Source organism: Pempheris klunzingeri, chromosome 5, assembly GCF_042242105.1.
Source record: "Pempheris klunzingeri isolate RE-2024b chromosome 5, fPemKlu1.hap1, whole genome shotgun sequence".
NCBI lineage: Eukaryota > Metazoa > Chordata > Actinopteri > Acropomatiformes > Pempheridae > Pempheris > Pempheris klunzingeri.
In genome coordinates, this window is record NC_092016.1 from 27,040,166 (window position 1) to 27,062,588 (window position 22,423).

A 22,423-nucleotide genomic window follows, 5' to 3' on the forward strand; every position below is an offset into this window, starting at 1 on the left:
ACTTTCGAATACTCAGTGGCAGTTGGTTGTCCTGACAATGGTTGTCATGTTAACATCACATCGCTGGGGCCTGTCGCTGCTGGGATTTATCCCAAGAGGTCTGGATAATGTGATTAGCTCCCGCTGTGTTCTCATTTCTCCACACTCCCAGACCACCTCTGTATAGTGGACGTACAAGTGTTTACTTGATGGCTTTCTCACGCTGATTAACACACAGGGATGTCTGCACACAGCTGATTGGGCTTTTAGAGGTTCAAAGTGTGGATTTGGTATCCAAAGTGCTTAACTAGAGTATACTGCCAGAATACAATACCATTTAAATTTAACCAAGTGCATACCAAAATGTTAGGTAGTACCCTTAAAAACCTTGATAACAGAAGCGCTTCAAGCCATCAGTCCTGATGTTTTTGCTGACCCACTTGCCTTTCCTCCATCATTCAGTTTTGGATGCTCTAACTTTTTCTTCTTGTGTTCAGCAGGACAAAGTGTGTTCTGCAGCACTTGCACTGTAACCTGTAACGACTCTTAGCGAAAGATATTTTGCAGATCACAAGTCAAAGCATCAGCTGTAACAGACTTGTGTCCTTACATAATTGCATGTGGGTGGAAGATTTAACTGTGTCTTAAAAGTCTTCATGGGTTCAAAATTTTGGACTGGATCCAAAGTGAATCCATGAAAAACCCAACATGCATTGATTAATTAAAGAAATATAAAACAGTCCCATAGAATCTTCTTATTGTCATGGCGAGTCAGCCTCTGGAACAATACTCAGACCGCCACAGCATAATAGAATTATCCAAAAAATGAAAACTGAAAGTTCATGGTATCATTCATTAACCCACTGCTAAAATAAAAACACTGGTTGCTGTTGTTGGACAGGAGTTTCTTTTTGAGGCCAAATTAGCGGCATACACTCACAAAGACACTTCCTGGATCCAATAACATGTCACCATGATGTGACCTGACGCTAATCATGCTGCTGTTTCACTCCACTTTGATTTGTTGATCTGTAGCGACAGTCTGAAGTGAGCAAGTGTTCAGATGACCTCTGATGGAAACTGCTGGAGGCCTGTATTTAGGCCTGTTCTCCGGTCAGTTAGTCAGACCTGAGTTCTCACATTGCTGATGTTGTTCAGTCATCATTTACTCAAGTAACCACAGAAATATTTGACAAGAGCAGGCATGGATTTGACAGAGGAACAGGAGCGGAGCACCAGGGAATGAAGCTAATGGAAGCTTTCTGCTCAAATCTCTCTTCTGTCTGTCTCCACGTCTGTGCTTTACAACAGTCTGCTCTGATTCCTACGCTCACTTCTGTTTGTTGCAGCAACATATTCAGATCCAACTCACTGTGGGTTTGATGTTGACACACAAGAAATCGTTTGGCTGCAAACCTCGAAAAAAGGCAATTTAAGAGTAAGAGTAAGTTTTAGTCATACAAATAACAATAAAGACGTTTCTGAAGGTGTGGTCAGTGACATCACTTCCTCCAGCTATAAAGAAAACTGTTGTGGGCAAGTTTAGTCAGATGTAGTTAGCATCAATTTAATGTAATTAACATGATTAAAATGTAATTAACATGATTCAGTCTCATTATTAAACCAATACCTTTTTATGGCAGCGACTAACTTCATTCTAAAACTTAGCTGAAAGCCGATTGGACAAACCAACTGGGATTCAGAGAGACAGAAATAGAGAGAGCATGAGAACCTATTCAGGGCGATCCTAAGACCTCAGGGTCAAGTCACTGACTCATCCAATCAGCCCAAACAGGAGGGTGTGTGAATCATCCTTATTGCACTTCCTGTTGCTTTGGACACTGGGATGGACTAAAAAGGGGGATTTCTTTGTGTGAGTGCTTGTGTGTGAAGACAATACAGTTTTTAAGCTTGAGTGATTCCTGTCCAAGTGTCCGCTTCATAAAAAGCAGTGAACATGTCTATATTTTTTTATGTGTGTATTTTATTGATAGCTCCATTATAATACTGGCCCAATGTGTTAGTGTAATCCTCCAGTGTGTGTGTGTGTGTGTGTGTGTGAGAGAGAGTGTGTGTGTGTGGGCATGTATGTGAGACAGTGTGACCTCAGTCTGGCCTCGGTAGCTGCGGTCATTTCTCTGTAGAGACTTAGTGTGAGAAAGACCAGAGCGCAGACAGAACGGACATTCATCATCCACTCAGCACTCACACCAGAGGTAGAGCTGGTTGGCAGCAGCGTGTGCACACACAGGACACTCTTACTGATACTGGAGAAACCCTGAGGGACAGTAACACAGAGGACAAGATAAGCACACACAGTATAGTAGTGGCTGACTGACTTCCATGTCAGAGCAACCTGGACGTTGTAGTCGCTTCTTAATTGAGGAAACAAACGATGATCTGAATAGTTATCTGCCCTGGTTGATGCTCCTGACAGTTAACTAACAACTGACAGCTCTGGATTGTGATTGTGAAACAGGACGTGTTTAGAATGGCAGCATAATGGAAGGAGCTGCACCATATAATGATGGGGTTTAGGGATCTTCATTAGTAAAAGGTGTTTTCTGCGTCCACTGGGCTGTGAGATAGACAGCTGGTCACATGTGACAGTTTTTCTCATTTTATTCAGTGTATCTTGCTGCATTCAGGTGCTCCAGGGATGTTCACATTAGATGAGAAGTCATTCTTCTGACTTGAGTCTATTTAAAGTCATTATGTAGACACAGCATGAATGTACAAAGATGTGTTGTATTTTATTTCCCAGTTTAATACTACAAGGTGATTTTGTCCCAGACTTGTTACTGCACCAGTTTGTTCCCTAAAACCACTAAAATACCTGACTTGTTATTAGGGTTCATACTAATAAATAAGCTTCCCGCTGCTGGTATGTTTAAATTATCTTCGTGAACAGCTGGAATCAATCAGTTAACGTGTTCTAAATAAGGTGGTGGCACATACAAAAATACTCTGCTTTTAATAATACTGTACTTCTGTCTTGTATGTTCCTAAAATACATTTACTCGATAAATATGCAAATGTTGTATATTTAAAAAGTGAAACTGGTGGGCACAAAATGTCTCCTACTTCTCTGAAAAGTCCGTTCTCCTGGAGGGTTTAAGTTTCCACGTCACACTATAAGTAACATACTCGACCATGACAAATTCCTGCTGGTATGTTGAAGTGAGATTTAACGTGAGCTCAGAGAAACGTTTTCCCTTCAGTGAATGAAAGTGAAAACAGCCCTAGTGTTAAACTCTGCACATGCATCATTCTGCATAGGGAAGCTGAAATATACAAGTGATGGAGCGAGAGGCAAAACCCTTTGACATGAGGGAGACTTGAAGTGAAGTATAAGATGAGTCAGACTGTGGCAGTCAGATGGAGGAAGAGGAGATACTTAGAAAAGAAATCTGACTTTGGATCACAAAGGAACTGGATATCACATAATGGTAGAGGAGTGTCTGGCATGTCTTTTTCCTGTAACAGGGATTTTTCTGTGCATGTTAACACAGCCAGTGAATGAATTTGATGAAGTGAGCGTATTAGATTAGGGTCGAGTGCCTTTCTCCGTCTCATGCCTAGCCCACTCAGAAGCCATGAACAGGCCTTCAGTGCAGTGAAAGAAAAGTCCGACTATAAATCTGGAAGCCAATTACATGGCCTCATTTAAATGGGCAGAGCTTTGTCCCTAGGTTGGTGTGTGTGTGTGTGTGTGTGTGTGTGTGTGTGTGTGTGTGTGTGTGTGTGTGTGTGTGTGTGTGTGTGTGTGTGTGTGTGTGTGTGTGTGTGTGTGTCTGAAGCTGGCATGGGGCCAGTACAGGCTGTACCAGCCTGTGATAGTTGGGGTGGAACTCAGACACAATGAGGGAGGAGAGTTCAGACATGGACGTCAAATATTGGTTTAGTTTCAAACAGCTCCAGAGAGAGGGGAGGGGAGGTGTTCTTTGTGCACATTGAGCTTCCACAAAGATGGATGTGTGTTTGTGTGTGTTTTGTGTGTGTGTGTGTGTGTGTGTGTGCCTCATGATGGTTTGTCCAGATTCGACCTCAGACTTTATTCGTGATCAAACAGTAAGAGCAGTTCAGTCTCCTTGTACTTTGCCCTCTCTTTGGCGGCATAGTCAAACATAAAGCATTGTGTCATTTATTAAAATGAATGATAATACAGCTCAGTACTGTCATTCTGTTTATTGCTCATTCTAAACAGGTTTTGAGTGAGTGGAGTGTTTGTGAGTAAGAGTCCCCTAAATTTGTCTGTAAAGAATTGTGACTAGGATGTGTACAGTTGCACTCAAAATTATTGGAATTATTATTAACACCCATTGCAAATTAGGTGCATTGGCAAAATTTACAAACTTTCAGCTATGTTCAACGAACAACTCAAACAAGAACAATAGAAATAGCTCAACACAACTATTATAACTATTATGCCACTTTTAATGACTGCTGCAGTCTCCAAATTATTCAACCCCCTGAATAGAGTCAGGTGTCTAAATCTCACCTGATGCAACTAATCATGGGCCTCCTTACTTGCATCAGGTTTGCTTGAGATAGAACACAAAAAAAACCCGGACTGGCCAGGGGTTTGTTCACAGCGACGTTTAGTTGTTAGAAATATGGGTAAGTCAAGAGAACTGTGCAAAACGGTAAGAGAGGAGATCATTGCCTTGCACAAAAAAGGAAAAGGATACAAAATGATAGCAAAGGCACTGGATGTTACTTGAGAAGCATAGCTCTCAAGTTAAAAAATAAAGGAATACTTGCTGCACTACCTGGATGTAGCAGAAAGAGGGAGATATCAACAGCTGCCACCAGATTTCTGAGGAGGTGGACAAAAATCCTCAAGTGACTGCAAAAGACCTGCAGCAAGACTAGTTTCTACAAGTTTCTACAGTAAGGCACATTTTTTCAGGTCTATGGATCAGAGGTATGTCTGGAGGAGGAAGAATGAGGTATACACTGAAAAGAACACCCTGCCTACAGTGAAGCATGGCGGTGGCCCAGTGATGCTCTGGGGCTGCTTTGTCTTTGTGTCTTCTGGCACTAAGATAGATTCAATCAAGTATCAGGAAATCCAGGAGAAAACATCAGGCTGTCTGTGAGGAAGCTGAAGCTTGAGCGTCATTGGACCTTCCAACAAGACAATGATCCAAAGCAAACCTCATAGTCCACCAAGGCTTGGCTTCAGAAAAAGTCCTGGAAGATACTAGAGCAGCCATCACAGTCTGACTTGTGACTTGAATCCCACAGAAAATCTCCTCAGGAACGCTGGCAGAACCTGGTGTCTGGCTGTGCATCACATTTGTAGCAGGTCATAGCAGCAAAGGGTGCTCTACTAAGTACTAAAGATGCTTGTCAAGAAGGTGTTGAATAATTTTGAGACTGCAGTAGTCATTAAATGTGGCATATTGTGTTGAATTTGGAGAAACCACCTTTAATATCATTGCCTCAGACCATGGCAGAGAACCATGGCCAGAAAATGGTGTTTTGCCCCCTCTGGGTTGGGAGCAAGTTGCTGCCCCAATTGGAGGAGTTTTAGTATCTCTGGGTCTTGGTCACGAATGAAGGTAAAATGAAGCGTGGGATGGACAGACGAATTAGTGCGTACGTCATGAGGTCATGAGCTGTGAGTGATGACTGAAAGAACGAGAAAGAATGAGATTGAGGATACAAGCAGCCAAAATGAGTTTCCTCCGTAGAGTGTCTGGGCTCAGCCTTAGAGATAGGGTGAGAAGCTTGGACATCAAGGTGGGCTCGGGGTAGAGCCGCTGCTCATTGACATTAGCCCCTTTTCCACCACAGGAACTTTTCTCATTTACTCGGAGCTAAATGTAGGGCACATGGAGGGATAATGGAATGGAAGCCAGTTGAGGTAGTTCGGGCATCTGGTCAAAATCCCTCCCTCCACCTTTGGTGGTTTACCGGGCACATCCTGTCGGGAGGAAGCCCCGGGGCAGACCCAGAATCCGCTGGAGGGATTATATATTTCATCTAGCCTGGGAACACCTCGGGATCCCCCAGCAGGACCTGAAAAGTGCTGCTCGGGAGAAGGACGTCTGGAGTGCCCTGCTTGACCTGATGTCACCGCAACCCAACCCCGGATAAGCGGAAGATAATGGATGGATGGACCTGTTATATTAGTTGTATTGTGCTTGTTCTTGTTTGAGTTGCTCACTGAAAACAGCTGAAAGTTTGTAAATTTTACCAATACATCTAATTTGCAATGGGGGTTGAATAATTTTGAGCGCAACTTTACTCAGGAGGAACTTGTAAAGTAGAAAGTCAGGAGACACTATTCCTAAACTACCCATCCTCTTCATTTATTTTCATATGCAAGCAGTATATAGTGTGTTTCTATACACCTGTCATTGCTAAATCAACCCCCGTCTGTAAATATTGATTTATTTGTTATATGATCTACTAGTACAGGGAACAAGAGACAGTACATGTGTACCTACAACATTCTGACAGTACCGACTGGAAACTTTGACTAGACAGCTGTAAACCACACAATAAACTGATTGATTGATCCTGCATCTTTGTACATTGTGTTGCTTTCAGTAACAACCCACAGGATGACAGATATCTTACAAACTGTTCTTTGCTGGCTGACATGTTTTTTGTGTTACCTTACTTTACCTTGTGCTACCTACAGGAACCAGTTTGAGTATCTTAAGTATATTTCTTGAATTTTTCTTATATGTTTGTGTCTGTCCTTCTTTTTACAGAACGTGTTGGCCAAAGCGTTGTATGACAACGTGGCGGAGTCTCCAGACGAGTTGTCCTTCCGAAAGGGTGACATCATGACGGTGTTGGAGCGTGACACACAAGGATTGGACGGCTGGTGGCTCTGCTCTCTCCATGGTCGCCAAGGCATTGTCCCTGGCAACCGTCTCAAGATCCTGGTCGGCATGTACGACAGCAAGCAGCAGCAACAGGCTGTGCCTTCCATGCCAGATCCAGCTGCTTCCTGTCCCACCTCTAAGGTGCAGCGACCCCTCCCCCCTTTGAGCGCATATGCCAAACCAACTCCTGCTTCGTCATCTTCCACCATTGCTACTTCCTCCCCTGGGTTTTCCAACAAGCCCCTCCCTTCAACTCAGTACACATCTATGCACCCAGCCTATTCCACCCCCAGCCCCGCACAGCCCAACCCTGACTCTGTCTACATGATGCCCCCCTCTCACGGCCCCAAACCAAGCCCGCAAAGTCTATACCAGGTCCCCTCTGGCCCAAGTGGACCCACTCCACAGGCTCAGCCAGGACCCCCCAGCAAGGCCCCAGCTCTAGCCCAGAGACAGTACCAGCTTCCTGCGCAGGACATCTACCAGGTGCCTCCCTCTGTAGGCCCAGGGCCAGGCCAGGGAGCACCCTCAACTGGGGGAACAGGAGCTGTGCAGGATGTGTACCAGGTACCCCCTTCCCTGGATAAGAGGAACTGGGAGAGCGGCAACAAGCCACCGGGCAAGGTAAGGAAGGAAGGAAGGAATTGGTTGTGTAAGGAAGCATTACTGGATGTATATATGCCCTTAGTTTACAGAAATTGAAAAGAAAGGATTAAAGCAAGGCACAAGGCAGACAGCTTTAAATGAGAAAAGAATAGATAAAGAAAAAGAGATGACCGAAGAAAGGGAATGAAGGAGAACATATTGCTGATGTCACTCGAGAGATGAAGAATCTTGAAACAACACATGAGAAGAATTTAGTTTCATTCCTGCTTCCTTCCTCACGCACTTCCTGCTATTGTAACTGTTTGTGTTTTGCTGGTACATGTGTGTCTATTTTTTGTCCAAGCAAAAGCTCAAGGTAGTTCTCTGTGCTGTGTGATAAGGAATGCAGATATATGGCCGTCATACTTTGGACATCAACCAGTGGTATCATTGTCTGCAGTATCATCTACAGTAGTATTTCTGACGGGAGGGGGGTGGTGCCTCATTCATCCTGATAGTGCAGCTAACCCTGAATGGAAGTTTTACTCTGGGTCTCAGTGGAGAGTTTCTGGTCAGTTTTCTCACTTTGGCTGTCGAGAGAATCTGAGAGGAAAAGCTTTACATTACACTGTGATATAGACAGATGGTCAACCTGCTAACCAAAACTACAGTATGGCCCTATTCAGACATGGAATAAGAAACACTGTTGGTTTAGTTAAGCTGTTGAAGGACTTGCTGTTTGTAATTCAGATGTACACTAGGTGATTTTTTAGATGAATCTTCATGGTGACTTTACTCAGATATGGCAGGACTGTTATGGAGGCAAACTTGTGCATGCAATATTTGTTACCTGCTGTGCAACAGGAAGTGGTAGCACAGCGATGAGTGACTTGAGAAGTTTAACGATACAATATAATATAAAATTGGCTCCTTCCCAGTGCTTCATAGTTAATTGAAGGGATATTGTTTTCTTTGAACATAGGAGAAGATGATACTTACATCATTAATTTATGACAGTGATCTTAATCAGGCAAACAGAACATGCATTTTTGCAGCCTGCAGCTTTAATCTGAGGGCATTCAGTTCAGACTTGAGTCGTGGTGTCGTGGTGTCAGTCTGACCTTGTAAGTCTGCGGTAGATCAGGGTGTTTATTCACCCACATGTCAATTTGCCATCAGATTGATGTAAAGAGGTGCATCCTGCTATACAGGACAGCAGCCGCATGCCAGCCAATCAGAAATTAGCACAAATGATCAGTCCTCGTGATAGAATCGCAGAGCAACTTTTACTTTGATGAAGGAAAGTTACAGTGACTGAAATGACCTGCTGCACCTGATGAGAGAGAGGTGACAGGGAGGAATACTAAGCACCAGAGAGACAGAAAAGACAGCATGGATGACAAAAGAAGGAAAAAATGAAGGAGGACCAGTGAAATAAAGATTGTTAATAATTCAGTTCGGATCTTGTGGTTGGGTGAGTAAGCACTTTACTGTGCCAGCAGGTGACAGGCTGTGTGTGTGTGTGTGTGTGTGTGTGTGTGTGGTGATGTTTGGTCCAGCTGCTCCCCTGTTCCTTAACAAATGACCTCATCTGTGTTTCTCTGTCTGTCTCTAACTGCTTCATAATAAATTGATATGCAGGATCTGAGATGTAGCAGCTAGTAAAATGCTTTATCATGGGAGCATCATGGGACACTGGGGGGGGCTATGTGCTGTCTCTTATATTCAGTTTTTCAGAACAGCTATAAAGGTGGGAAGAGCTTTTGGTTGTGTTATTTTTCGCTGAGCCATACAGAGAACAACTACAATTAGATGTTGTAATGTGCACACAGCATTTTTTCTAGGATAGCACGGTAAATTGTAAAAGCTGTTGTTTTCTCTGCTGCGCTGTTGGAGGTAGAGCCTGTTTTTTCTGCAGCTCACTGCATAGCTCATTGTGGCTGTTTGTTCATGTATTTATTCCTCGCTGCAATATTTAAATATCAGATCCACTGTTAGCACTGCTCACTACATGTGCACAATGTACAAATGCCAAGAAAAGCACCTGATGGGGGCAGGTCAGGGACAGCAGAGTTCTGGGCTCACTTTTCCATTTAGAACTGTTGGTGGCTGTGGCTCAGAGGTAGAATAGGTCATCCACCATGTCAAAGTGTACTTGGGAAAGACACTGAACCCTGAATTGCTCCTGGAGCTGAGCTTTGGTGTGTGAGTGTGCGCATGAATGATTAACCGGCAGGGGGCTGAGCCATAAGACCTCACGGAGAGGGTTCTGTTTTCTCTTTTGTCCAACACTTAACTCTGACCTCTCTGTTTAAACGCAGTGGCTCCTACACACCTATACATAAATAATACTAATAATGATTATAATAAAATGGGATTAGGTCCAAAATTGACAAGCATGTTGAACAGTAAAGATTCAAAGCTTTCCTGAAAATCTTTAGGGCCCATATGCCCACCCCTGGAGCCACCCATGTCCAATACCTCAACTCAGCACATCTACCAGTACCAGTGCTTCTTCCAGTACTAATGCTTTTAGTGTCTTTTTCCTAAATTTAAAATCTTTGGAACTCATTAGAATCACTGTTAGGTCACATGAGGCCATGAGTCTGTGATGTGCTGTGACTTAATTAATATATAATCTTAGAATGACTTTTACAGAGAGACAGCATTTATCGTTATACATTGTGTTCAGAAATGACCACACGTGCAGTGCTGAGGGATGAGACCACCAGGATTTGGCTCTCCTGTTGTGAGGCCACAGTTTAAATACATAGAAACCTAGCTTGGCACAGCACAGCATATCTAGAGTGTGCCATACTGTGCCAATGAAAAATGGACAAAAGTGAAGGAGGAGTGACAAAGGCAAAGTCTTATTTTTGCAAGAGTTCAAGAGGCACATCGACTGCTGTGTGTTTAATATTATGTGAGGCTTTGAATCAGACACGTGGGGTGGAGGTGAGCTATATCACAATCAAATAAACAAAGATCCTGTTGACCCATGTTGATTGTGCTGACCTTTCAGCGGGTCCTTTTAAGCCTGAATAGCCATTTGTAGAAGACGCTCCATGAGACCAGCCATGCTCCTTCAGCCCCACTTCTGCTAAGAGTCAAAAAAGGAAATGATTACTACAATGTATGTTACAATTGTATGTTGTTTGACCTCTGAAGTCAGCGCAGTATTTACTGTGAGATAACAGAGGGAGGTGTCCATCTGAGAAAATGTATGTCAGATAGTATCATAGCAGGTCCGTTATAAACTGACAGAGAGGGAGAGCACCCTTATAGGAACACTTGTGTGCGTTCAATAGGGAAGTGCATGTCAAGCAAAAATACTATCCGCCATAACTGTTGATCTTTTTCTAAAGTATGCTTCAGTTTTTTTAGATTCTTTTGAATGTGTCCAAACAGCAGATGTTGAACCTGGCTGCAGGGATTTACTCAAATTGAGACACAAGAGCATTAGTGAGTAATGGACAGCTGTGGCGGAGATAGAGTGGGTCGTCCCTCAAGCAGAAGGTCGGTGGTTCAATCAATCAATCAATCAATCAATCAATCAATCTTTATTTATAGAGCGCCAAATCACAACAGCATTATCTCAAGACTCTTTCCATAAAGAGCAGGTCTACACCAAACTCTTTAATTAGAGAGAGACCCAACGATTCAGGAATTCAACATTAAGGATTCAAGAATCCCCACATGAGCAGCATCAGATGTTATATTGAGCAACAGTGGAGGAAGAACTCCCCTTTAACAGGAAGAAACCTCGAACAGACCCAGGCTCAATGTGGGCGGCTTCTGTAGGGGTCCATGTTGGGTGGGTTCGATTCCCAACTTGCTCCTGAAGCAGCTTCAGTGTGTGAAAGAATAGTCCAACTTAGACTCCTCCCCCATGATGTGTGAATGAGGATGTGATGTAAAAGCAGTAGTTCAAATGACTAGAAAGGCTCTGTACAAATACAGACGGTTCACCATGTCCTACACTGATGTGGGGTAATGAGGCCTGGCTTTCAGTTCATCCCAGTTGCGATGGGGGGGGTTGAGGTCATGGCTCTGTGCACACCAGTCAAGGTCTTGCACAGCAAACTGGGAGAACCATTTCTTCATGGACCTGGGGTTCTTCACGTGGATACTGTCATGTTCAAACAGGAAAGGGATAAACAAAGTGTTGGAGCAGTAAGAGTCGTCCTTTATTACTGTACCAGAGGCACCTGGACCAAACCATGGAAACAAGCCCCACAATCCTTTTATGTTTTTATCAATATCAACAACACACACAGAAACATCCGTGTACCCAGTGCCTAATAGATCTCATTTTGTCTGCACTGTGTCACCACAAGAGACGAATACTGTATATAAATCATTTATGAGTTGCTTTCCTTGACTAGATCACGTGTGTTTCCATTAAGGTCAAGGACAAGTAGTTAACCACTGAAAATGGACTGAGCTAACATGTCAGTCACAGTTGTATGTTTTAGTAAGTGTGTGTGTGTGTGTGTGTGTGTGTGTGTGTGTGTGTGTGTGTGTGTGTTTTAGTAAGTGTGTGTGTGTGTGTGTGTATTTACCTTGGCAATGTCCTTCACTGGAATGAGTTGCTCTTATGCTCACTTACCCCCCCTGCCCTAATCTCCATACAAACACACACACAACTAAAAAGACACATACACTGGCACACATACACACACACACGCACACACACACACACACACGGATGAGTAGTAATTGAAGAGTGATGAAGAGTGCGGTGCTTGCTTCAGCGTGGAGGAGAATGATGGAGGGACCGAGCAGAGAGGCAGGGGGAGTCTCAGCTGCTGACGGGGGCTCCAGCTCGGCTTTCCACACCAAATGTCCCCGTTGTAAGAGTGTTCAGACGGACAACAGTACAGTAGGCTTGCTTTAAAAAAAAGAAAGAAAGAAAACGGAGGTCTCAGATTTGTTTTTGATTCATTCCCATGGATTAGCTGTGGAACAGCTGACCGTGTTTGCATGAGTTAACCCAATATTATCATTAACTTCCTTCTTGACCTCTGAAGTAGAAGTTTGAAAAATAAAAACACAACTCAAGGTCCACTGTTGTTTTATGTGTGCGTGCGTGCGTGTGTGTGTGTGTGTGTGTGTGTTTGTGAGTGTTAAGAGCAAGTAGTCTCTGTGGCGCGTGGCTACTGACATGCCCCTCCTGACATATCAATGTTTTGGATGACAGCTGTGTCAGCTGACACTGCTGCTTGACCCCACAAGACACACACACACACACACACACACACACACACACACACACACACAGAGGAACAGCTGAAGACGTGTGTGTGTGTGATCCTTATATTGACCTTGTATATTTGTCTAAGTCAGAGCATAAAATGAGTCCAGTGCAGATAATCGAATGGATCCCACTATGTGTGTGTGTCTGTGTGTGCCCGCCCTGAGGGGTGTGTGTGTGTGGGCTCCATCTTGAATCCTCTCATCTACACACACACACACACAGCTGCTCTGATTTGGCTTCTGAATGTAAAAGCATATTCTAATGTATGTAATTCTGCTGCTGCTGTGTGTGTGTGTGTGAGTGTATACGTGTGTGTACATTGGCAGCTATCTGTAGCTGTAACCCAGTTAGCTGATGTCAGCGTAGAGCTGTCAGCCCTCTAGCTTTAGGGCCGTTCACTTGAACAATATTCATAGTAACAGTCCAGTAATCCAGTGCACTGTCCTCTACCACCATGTCAGACACATCTCACAGGGGAACAGATGGGACACACACTGAGTTCATCATGTAACCTGCAGTAAAAGCAAGGAGAATGAACTAATATATGAGCACCACAGGAAACAGCAGAGAGCACTGTCACTTCTCAAATACTGGCAGGGAAATGTCAGACATGTAGCCCAGTACATCAATCTGATAGCAGATTAACATGTCGCGCTCATGTCTGAAGAAACACCTCATTCACACACTTATACGTGTGTGTGTGTGTGTGTGTGTGTGTGTGTGTACGTATAAGAGCTGTCGGTTGCATGTCTGAATGACTAAAGCTGTCACTTGAGCAGATCTATGAAGCCGGCATGTATTCCATGTCCAAAAAGGGCTTGGTATTGGAGACAGGTCTCCCTGTCCTCTGATGAGCATCTCTTTTCATTTGCTGTTCCTGCAAAGTCAACACTTCCTCCATGTTCACCTGTCACCTCCATACATTCAGCTCCACGGCACCTGTTGCCATCCATGTAACAGCACATTGCTGCTTCCACTTTCCTCTCCAACACATTCTCTACATGTTTTTATGCTCCAGTCATTTCTACTTTGAAGCCTTTTTAAATCGCTGCTGAGCTACTGAAACACTTCCTGTACTGGAATTTCATATTAAAAGTCTTCAAGCAGCTCAAAGGGGATAATCCCTGCTTCTTTTAACATGAAACATGTGCAGAGGGCTGAGTGTGGCATGACTTTGTCCTTGAACAGATGGATGTTATTTGTTATTTGAGAACTGATGTGTGTTTTAGCTACTATATGGGCTATTATAGCCGTTCACTGATTATTAATTAAGATTATTAATAAACGTGTATTAAATGAACGCAGATACATTGAGTGATGGGCAAGAATACATCACGAGTTACTATTTTTAAGAATATTTCACTTATTTCAAACTAGTAGCAGTAAGTAACTACTATTAATTTTGACCTCGAACACACAGTGTGAGCTGTCAGTCCTTGAAGTTTGTTTATCAAGTGCAACATCTCAATGTTTCTATGGAAACCTCTCACAGACATGATGGGTGGATCCTCCCTAAAGCAAAAGTTATAGTTTCACTGCATTATCAAACACATTTCAGCAGAAAATGTTGGCTATAAATAATCTGAATAATATGATGAATAATTAAATGTAAATGCATAAACCACTCTGAAAATGTGGTTCAGTTCCTTTTTTATAGCATGAAAAGAATCAGTCGGGATGATATTCATGTTCAGTGCAAAAACTTGGTTCTAGGCAGCTGGTGTGTGTGTGTGTGTGTGTATAGCTATATTCTGCACCACATGCTGAGAGATTAACTGGAGACTAATGAAGTCAACACGGCTGTCTGGCACACTCCCACACATATCTGTAGACATGACCATACACACCATACACACACACACACACACACACACACACACACACACACACACACACACACACACACACACAGAGGACTGGTGTAGAAATAACTTTGTTCCTTCTTTGGTCCATTTGTTAGTTTGACAAACCAAACTGACATTCAGTCACAGTCTGGTGCAGGAAGGTAGTCGAATGTGGCTCTTTCCTCCTGAGGTGAGTCCTCTTCCTGAATGTTAGCAGGATCAGCTGTTAATTGTGTGAAGCGGCGCCGTGTTCAGTCGGCCTGGTTGCTCAACAATCAGAAGATCGATCCCCGGCTCCTCCGGTCCGCATGCCAAGTGTCTTTGGGCAAGACGCTGAATGGTGAATGGTTAGCTCCCTCCTGATGACGAGGTGGGCATCCTCCCATCAGTGTATGAATAGTGTGTGAAAGGATGAATGTGACTGTGGAGTTAAAGCTTTGAGTGGTCAAAAAGACTAGAAAGGCACAACAACAGCACAGTCCATATCCACATGGTGTGAAAATGACTAACACACAGAACAGACAGAGAGCAAGACATTTCCAACAGTCTGACGAGGGACACGGACATGAAGTGCAGCATAATGATGCAGATTATGATGACATGCTAATAAATACATTTTCTTCATCACAGTAGTCCTACAGCCCGAGGTGAGGCAGTCCATCTGGATTTTGCCAGAACTGCCAGACAGCTAGTCTGAGCATGCACACATGGACAGAACACACACACACACACACACACACCAGTCGTGCCATGTGGTACTGGAATCCAGTTCAGTGGGGGGTAGCGTGTGTTGGTGCTCTCCTGGAGACATGTCTCCCCCTGCACTAATCTGTTAAGACCCTGCACTGCCTCTTTGTGTGTGCCCGTGCGTGTCAGCATGTGTGTGTGTGTGTGTGTGTGTGTGTGTGTGTGTGTGTTGCCACATGCGCCACATAACTGGCATTACACTCACAGGCTGTGGCTCCAGCTCTCTTTCATTCACTCTTTTCTCTCTCTAGCTGCTCCGTCTTTGTTTTTGCTCCTCTGTCCTGGTTTGTGCTCATGACCAACAGTGTTCCACTCCCTCCAGTTGTTCTTCAAATGAGTTCAAATCTCTATTTAAATTGCAGACACCTTGTCAGACTGTCAGTGGCTGCTCTAAACTAAGAACAAAAGCACATGAAAGTGTTGCTCTCCCTTAAACATATTTTCTCCCTCACTTGTAGTGGTATCTAGCTACGTATGTAGTTTTGGTGTTATGTGGTCACACTATCCTCACAGTCGCAGTCACAGTGGTGGTGCCTGTGAAAACTACAGTGTGTTATACATAACAGCACCAGATGGAGGCAGACATCTCAGATAGCTCAAAACCAGCTATCCGAAAACAATTTTTTTACCAAGTGTTTGTTATTGGGATATCTGCATCACATACATCTTTTGTACAGTACATGTAACCCATTTTTATTTTAGTATAATAACACAACACATCACACACCCCAAATACCCTAAATGACAATGACAACTAAGCCAACTCTTTAACATTTAATGTGCTCTCCTGTGTGTGTGTGTGTGTGTCAGCTCAGCTTTGTGGTTACATTTCACGGTGTGAAGAGAACAGATCGGAGGTGATCAGATTTAGCTGTCAATCAGCCTACAACCAGGAAGACGAGTTAGACGAGTCATCTCACTAGAGACCACTGTGCCATTTGATAGCGTTTGACGTGTTTTTAAGCCTGGGCTCTATTTGTCCACATGCTGGTGTCTGAGTGACTGACAGGTACTGATCCGTCAGGTGCTGACATTGGTCCATTAGTGGCTTTTTTCCAGCTTGCTACCTTTTTTTTTTTTTTTTTGATCGACGTCTTTTTATTTATTTTTGACAATGTTAAACATTAAACACAAACAGATCAAAACAAACCCCCCCACTGGCACTGATTTGTATACAGAGTACAGAGCTTATGCAAATTAAGAAAGTTAGTCAGCAGACACACTTTCTAAGTAAGATAAAAATGGTAGCCACTGTTCATAAAATTTCCCAGCTCGCTACCTTTTAAATCATGTGTTATAGCAAATCTTTTGTCATTAAAATAAAGAAATAAAACATCAATAAGTCTTCACTATCAGCACATAGGACAAAAAAACAACAAATGCACAAATGAATTAGTACGTACGCATTTTATATGTACACACTTACACAATACTTCAGGTGTGTGAGTAGTCCAAAATCATTGGTATCCAGTGAGAAATGAAGCAGTTTGTCAGTATACACACAGTAGCCAGTGGCCTAGTCTCCACCCTGCTTACTGAAGTCTGGATCTTTCCACTGAAACAGGCAGTGAGAGCACAGTATAGATTGGGATCTGAAGCAGCCGTGTCCACCACCCTCCTACTGTAATTAGGCCTCTCTCTATTTTTACCCCCTTCTCTCTTTGAACTTCACATCTGTGCTGTAAAGATTTATTTTTCTCTGTTGCAGCTGCATGTATAGAAAGTCTATTTTTCTCCGTGTGGTTACGGTGGTCATTTTGAAGATCTGGCTGCCTTTGGGAGAGCACTACATTTACTACCAGCAGATACTGCAGAGGAGATTTCATCCTGCTCTTTGTTTGTAGACCAAAGCCCACGCCCTCTTTCTCATCGTGTGCTCTTTTCTCGTCGGCATAAAGCAGAGAAAAAGAAAGAGAGAAGACGAGAGGGAGGGGTGGAGGGTGCTGGAGGGACATTGCTCAGAGCAAAGGTCATCTGTTGAACAATGACTTCTGCTTGACGTAACTGCACGCACAGAACAAAAGAGTTAAGTTCCCAGCATGTGCCACACATGGCCCTCTGTCGCAGTGTGTGCATATTTGCATGTAGAGGAATTCTCCTTCACTGAATCCTCATAAATAAATGTGTGTGAAGGCACTGTGTTGCTGGTAGGTCAGAGTAGCTGCAGCTTTTATGAGGCCACTGATTTATTCTGAGAGCGCGACACACAGAGCTTTTCCTTTGTGGATATGTAGGTCAGTAAATCTGAAAGTTCACAGCCGTCCTCAGGCCACAGTTCTGAGATGAGACATAAGAAACGAGGCTGTGCAGGGACGTGATGCGGCTCTGTCCTGGCCGTCATTCATTCCTGTTGTATGTGCTGTGCGACCGGAAGTCAGAGCTGTCAGTTCAAGGTATGTTAAAGCCAACCCAACAAGGTTGTCCGATAGCGGTGGTACCACTGTTGGTGTGCTAGTGTTAACTTCCGTGTGGACAAGAGCGGCCCTGGAAAGAAACTAAGAGCAGGAAGCCAAAATATGAGATGGACGCTTCCTAAAAGTAACTTAGAAAATAGTCAGTGTAGACGAGGTTCAGTGTGCAAATTCTAAACCAAAGCTTCAGATTGTTCCGGGGACTTGACGGACTGCATCCTCACTCATCATTATTGCCGGAACAGTCTGACATTTTGTGAAATATGCTTAATTGCGTCCTTGTTGAAAGTCAGCGTCTTGACCGAGTGCAGTGATTTCTTGGAGTTGTGTTATCGTCGTGTAGTTGCCAGGTAACCAGCGGATTAAATTCAGTTCATTTTTACCTTCTTTAATTGATGTTGTCTAAATGACCAGTAAAATCAGTTAAAAACAACAGTTCTCTTGCTGAATGTATCAGACGGCGTCCACAAAGCTAACAGTGTAACTTTCCTCCTGCTCTCTGACGTTAGTTAGTGCTGCTGCAGGACTGGTCACTCAGATATGCCACATTAGTTCATTCAGCCAGTAAGTTAGATGATTGCAAACCACACGTGCCTCCATCCTCCACAGGGTGGGCGCTCCTTCACTCGGAGCAGCCCTGCTCATGTGCACAAGTTCACGTATTGAAGTTCCCGAGGCTGAACCCATCAGAACCCGGACGGGACTCCGCTGACTGTGACCTTTCCCTTCACATGATTTGAATCAGGTGTGCTGTGGTGTCTCATGGTGAAACAGAAACGACCTTTTGTTCTGTTGGGGCTTTTTCGCTGCTTATTGATGATGGAGATGAGATATTAAACGCGGCTGTTTAAGCAGTGAGATGAGTCGGACGCACACGATGCACACGTGAAGCTGAGGCTGGCATTAAAGGATGCTATTAGTTAGTGGTGACCGTCCCTGGAGTGACACACACACACACACACACACACACACAAACAGATCTGTGTAAGTGTGTGTCTATTCTCTAGGGTGCTCACAGACAGGTGATCAATAACATGAGTTATCAATCTGACACAGGGCTGGGGATGACGTGTGTGTGTGTGTGTGTGTGTGTGTGTGTGTGTGTGTGCGTGTCCGCAAGACACATCTGGCACTTAGCCAAATGTCGTCAATACTGCTGAAAGCTTTCTGGCTCTGAGAAAAGGAGTGATTGCATGAGTGAGTACGTGTGACTCAGGCTGAGAATTAAAGAGAAACCAAGACAGAAATGTGAAATAAAGACCGTTCTCAGCTTTTTGTACGTATCCTGTAGACAAAGAAACTCTGTGACTTCCCTTCACGCGGACAAAAGGAGAGGGTGTGTTTCAGGCAGAAGCAGATTGGTACAGGCAGGTTGTCAGCTGGACGGTTTTATCATTCGTCTCTGTGTTTCACACACAGCGTCCCTCCGACAGCTGGGGGGGCTGAGCAAATATTATCAGAGAGCTTCCATTAATCAGACTGGAGCTGAGTGTGATTAAACAATGATTTGACTTCCAAACACAGACAGAGCAGGATGGGATGTTAGGTCTGGTGATGAGCATTTGGAATCACAACACTGTGTTATTTTACTCGTTTTGTTTTATGGTTTCATGATTCATACTTATTTTATTTATTTATTTTGTTTTATCATCATTTTACTGTTAATCATTATTATTTTGTCTTATCTTATTGCTTATTTCTATTGCTTGTAAATGAATACAAGTTTAACATTCATTCTGTCAAGCACTTGTGAAACACTTGCATTTGATTTGCTAGAAAGGTGCTCTACAAATAAAGTTTGATAGATTCACTGATAATACTCCAATACTTCCAGGCCTGGTCACACTAGATCTGCTCTGCAGTTGGTGCTGATGTTGTTTGGTTATAGCAGGACATGGAAATGTTCTGGAGAGTGATGAAAGGACCCTACGGGGGTGTGCTGTGGTGGCTCCTGCTGCTGTGTGTGTGCTGTATACCACATCTGTTGTGGTTTCCCAGGCCGGCTAGTTGACTCTACACGCAAACCAGATAATACAGAGTTTAAACAGGCACACAATACGACGGCCTGGTTCCCACGACAACTATGGCAGGACCCCTGCTCTGTTTTTATTGCCCGTGTGTGTCCGTGTGTCAGCAGCTTTTTAATTAGGCTGAACAACCGTAAGTGTCAGTTCATTCAGTGTGAAGAAGGTAGAAATTCTCATTGAAGTGAAGAAGCCTTTTTGTGTTTTAGATTGGAGTGTCTCGTGGTGCATTGTGACCCTTGCAGGTTGCCTTAGTCACAGAAACGCAGGCTTAGTGATTTTTAGAGAAAGGGGCCATATGGAATAAGATAAGAAGTTTGAATCTTTGCCTTGAATCTCTTTTCTGTTTAAACATTTGAAACTTTTCTCCATCTCATCATGTGACTGGCAGACATCTTTAGTAGGGTCGATACCATTCTCTTACCCAGACTGATGTGTGACTGTATATCTGTGTTCTTGACTCTCACCTGCCTCTCTGCTCTCCATGTCTGTGTCCAGGTAGTGGTTCCTACCCGGGTTGGACAGGTGTACGTGTACGACGCAGTGAAACCAGAGCAGGACGAGTACGATGTCCCACCCAGACATCAGCCTCCTACCCAGCAGGACATATACGATGTGCCGCCCACTCGCCAGCAGTACAATACACAGGTCAGACTGTGAGTGTGTGTGTGTGTGTGTGTGTGTGTGTGTGTGTGTGTGTGTGTGTGTGTGTGGTGGTGGTGGTGGTGGTGGTGGGGGGGGTACTCTTAATTAATAATACACTGCTTTGGCTTCGTTTTTACAAATGTCTGTTTTAACTTGAATTTTTTTCAAGGCAGTTAAAACGACCAGTGCTCGTGCAATTGGCCTCTTGTGGCTGTAGCAATTATGATGGGAGGAAAGGAGGGAGTCAGGTGACGTAGTGTAAGGAACGCCATGCCGCTTAGGGACAGGAGGTGGTCGGGGCAGATGGATGGGTCAAACACAGGACTTTCACCCAGGGGACTGCTGGTCCGGTCCTGGTTGAAACCCAAAGACAACATTGAGTTATTTTATATGATGTAACTTTGGGCACATATGTAATTTATTAGATGAAAGTAATTGATGATGTGACTTTACTTCGGTGACTAACATACCTATTTTAAACCATGCTTTTTTACCAAACCTAAACTTGTAGTTTTGGTGCCTAAACATTACCAAACTACACTTGTTTCATAACAACTTACATCATGTACATAAAGTCATTGAAGGTCTTAGTTTGCTTGTGGCTGGTCCCCGTCCGTCCTATAGGGTGCTCATATAAGTCATTTGGAAAGTCATTGGAAATGGACCATTCTGTTGTGTCGTTATGAGGATGTGTTGTTCAAGGGACTGACATCTCGAACAAATATTTGCTATTCAGATAAAAAGACAAATTTTGTTGTACATCGAGTACAGAAAACCCAAACCCATGTAGTGAGGTGGTCCATCCCATCATTTTGTACCAGGTAAATGTAGGTTCTGTCGTGGTGTGAAATTGGACCCGAAACTATACAATCAATATTGATGGTAAAACAGCATATTCTATAACTAAAACTCAAATTTTCAAAAGGAATTCTTACGTTACATCATTTCAAATACACACAGTTGAACTGAACAGACTGGTCAGGAGGGCCGCTTCTGTCCTGGACTGCTCCCTGGACTCCATACAGGAGGTGGGTGAGAGGGGGACGTTAACGAAATTCAAGTCCATCATGGACAACCCCTCTCACCCCCTGCATGAGACTGTGGGGGCCCTCAGCAGCAGGCTGAGGGCCACATTACAACATATATTTCCCCTCATTACAACATATATTTATTCACTATTGCTTATTTTCTACTGTTTTCTACTATTGTTGCTGCTAAGTCTAAGTCCAAAATTATTCAACCCTCTTTGTAAATTAGGCTTATTGGCTAAATGTACAGACTTTCAGCTGCGTTCAATGATCAACTCAAACATGAACAATTGAAATAGCTCAACACAGCTGATATTACAGGTGGCTCTGAACTTGTGAACTACGCTTCCAACATTACCTTCAGCAACATTCAGTGATTTTGCTATCTTTTTGTGTCCTTTTCCGTCTTGTGGAAGGCAATGATCTCCTCTCTTAACTTTTTGCTCTCTTTGCCCTCTCGTTCTCTTGGGGGGGGGGGCGGCTGAGTGGGTCGTCCCTCAATCAGAAGGTCGGGGGTTCGATCCCCAGCTCCCTTGGGCAAGACACTGAACCTCAACTTGCTCCTGAAGCAGCTTCAGTGTGTGAAAGAATAGTCTCCTCCAACTTAGATAGTAGTCATTAAAAGTGGAATACTGTGTTTGGAGAAAGCACCTGTAATATGAGCTGTGTCGAGCTATATAAATGTTTAAAATGTTCTAGTGTGAATATGTGTGTGAAAGAACAGTCTCCTCCAGCTTAGGGTCCTCCTGAATGAATGAGGTTGTGATGTAAAAGAAAAGACTAGAGAGGCGCTATACAAATACAGACCTTTTACTGTTTAGTTCAGTTGAAAGTTTGTAAATGTTGCTAATACACCTAATTTGCAAGGAGGGTTGAATAATAAAACTGTATTTAGTAATTTAGTAATGTAACAGTAATGATCCTGGGGATGGAATAGGAGATGAGAGAGGATAGAATGGTTGTATTCTTTTATTATTATTTATTCATTATTCTACACACGCTGACACACACAAGTATTGTCTGACACCAAGTAGTCTTTCTGTCTGCAGAATATTAAT

The 22,423-nt window shown here is 43.5% G+C and overlaps 1 protein-coding gene across 2 annotated transcripts in view; it reads left to right on the plus strand.

The window, feature by feature from the left end:
• Positions 1–22,423, plus strand: part of bcar1 (BCAR1 scaffold protein, Cas family member) — a 79,358-nt gene that overhangs the window by 49,126 nt on the left and 7,809 nt on the right. For both annotated transcript variants that reach the window (XM_070831357.1, XM_070831356.1), the window contains exons 2-3: positions 6,708–7,448; positions 20,191–20,340. In XM_070831357.1, coding sequence (XP_070687458.1) covers positions 6,708–7,448; positions 20,191–20,340 — 891 coding nt within the window. The remainder of the gene's footprint in view (positions 1–6,707; positions 7,449–20,190; positions 20,341–22,423) is intronic.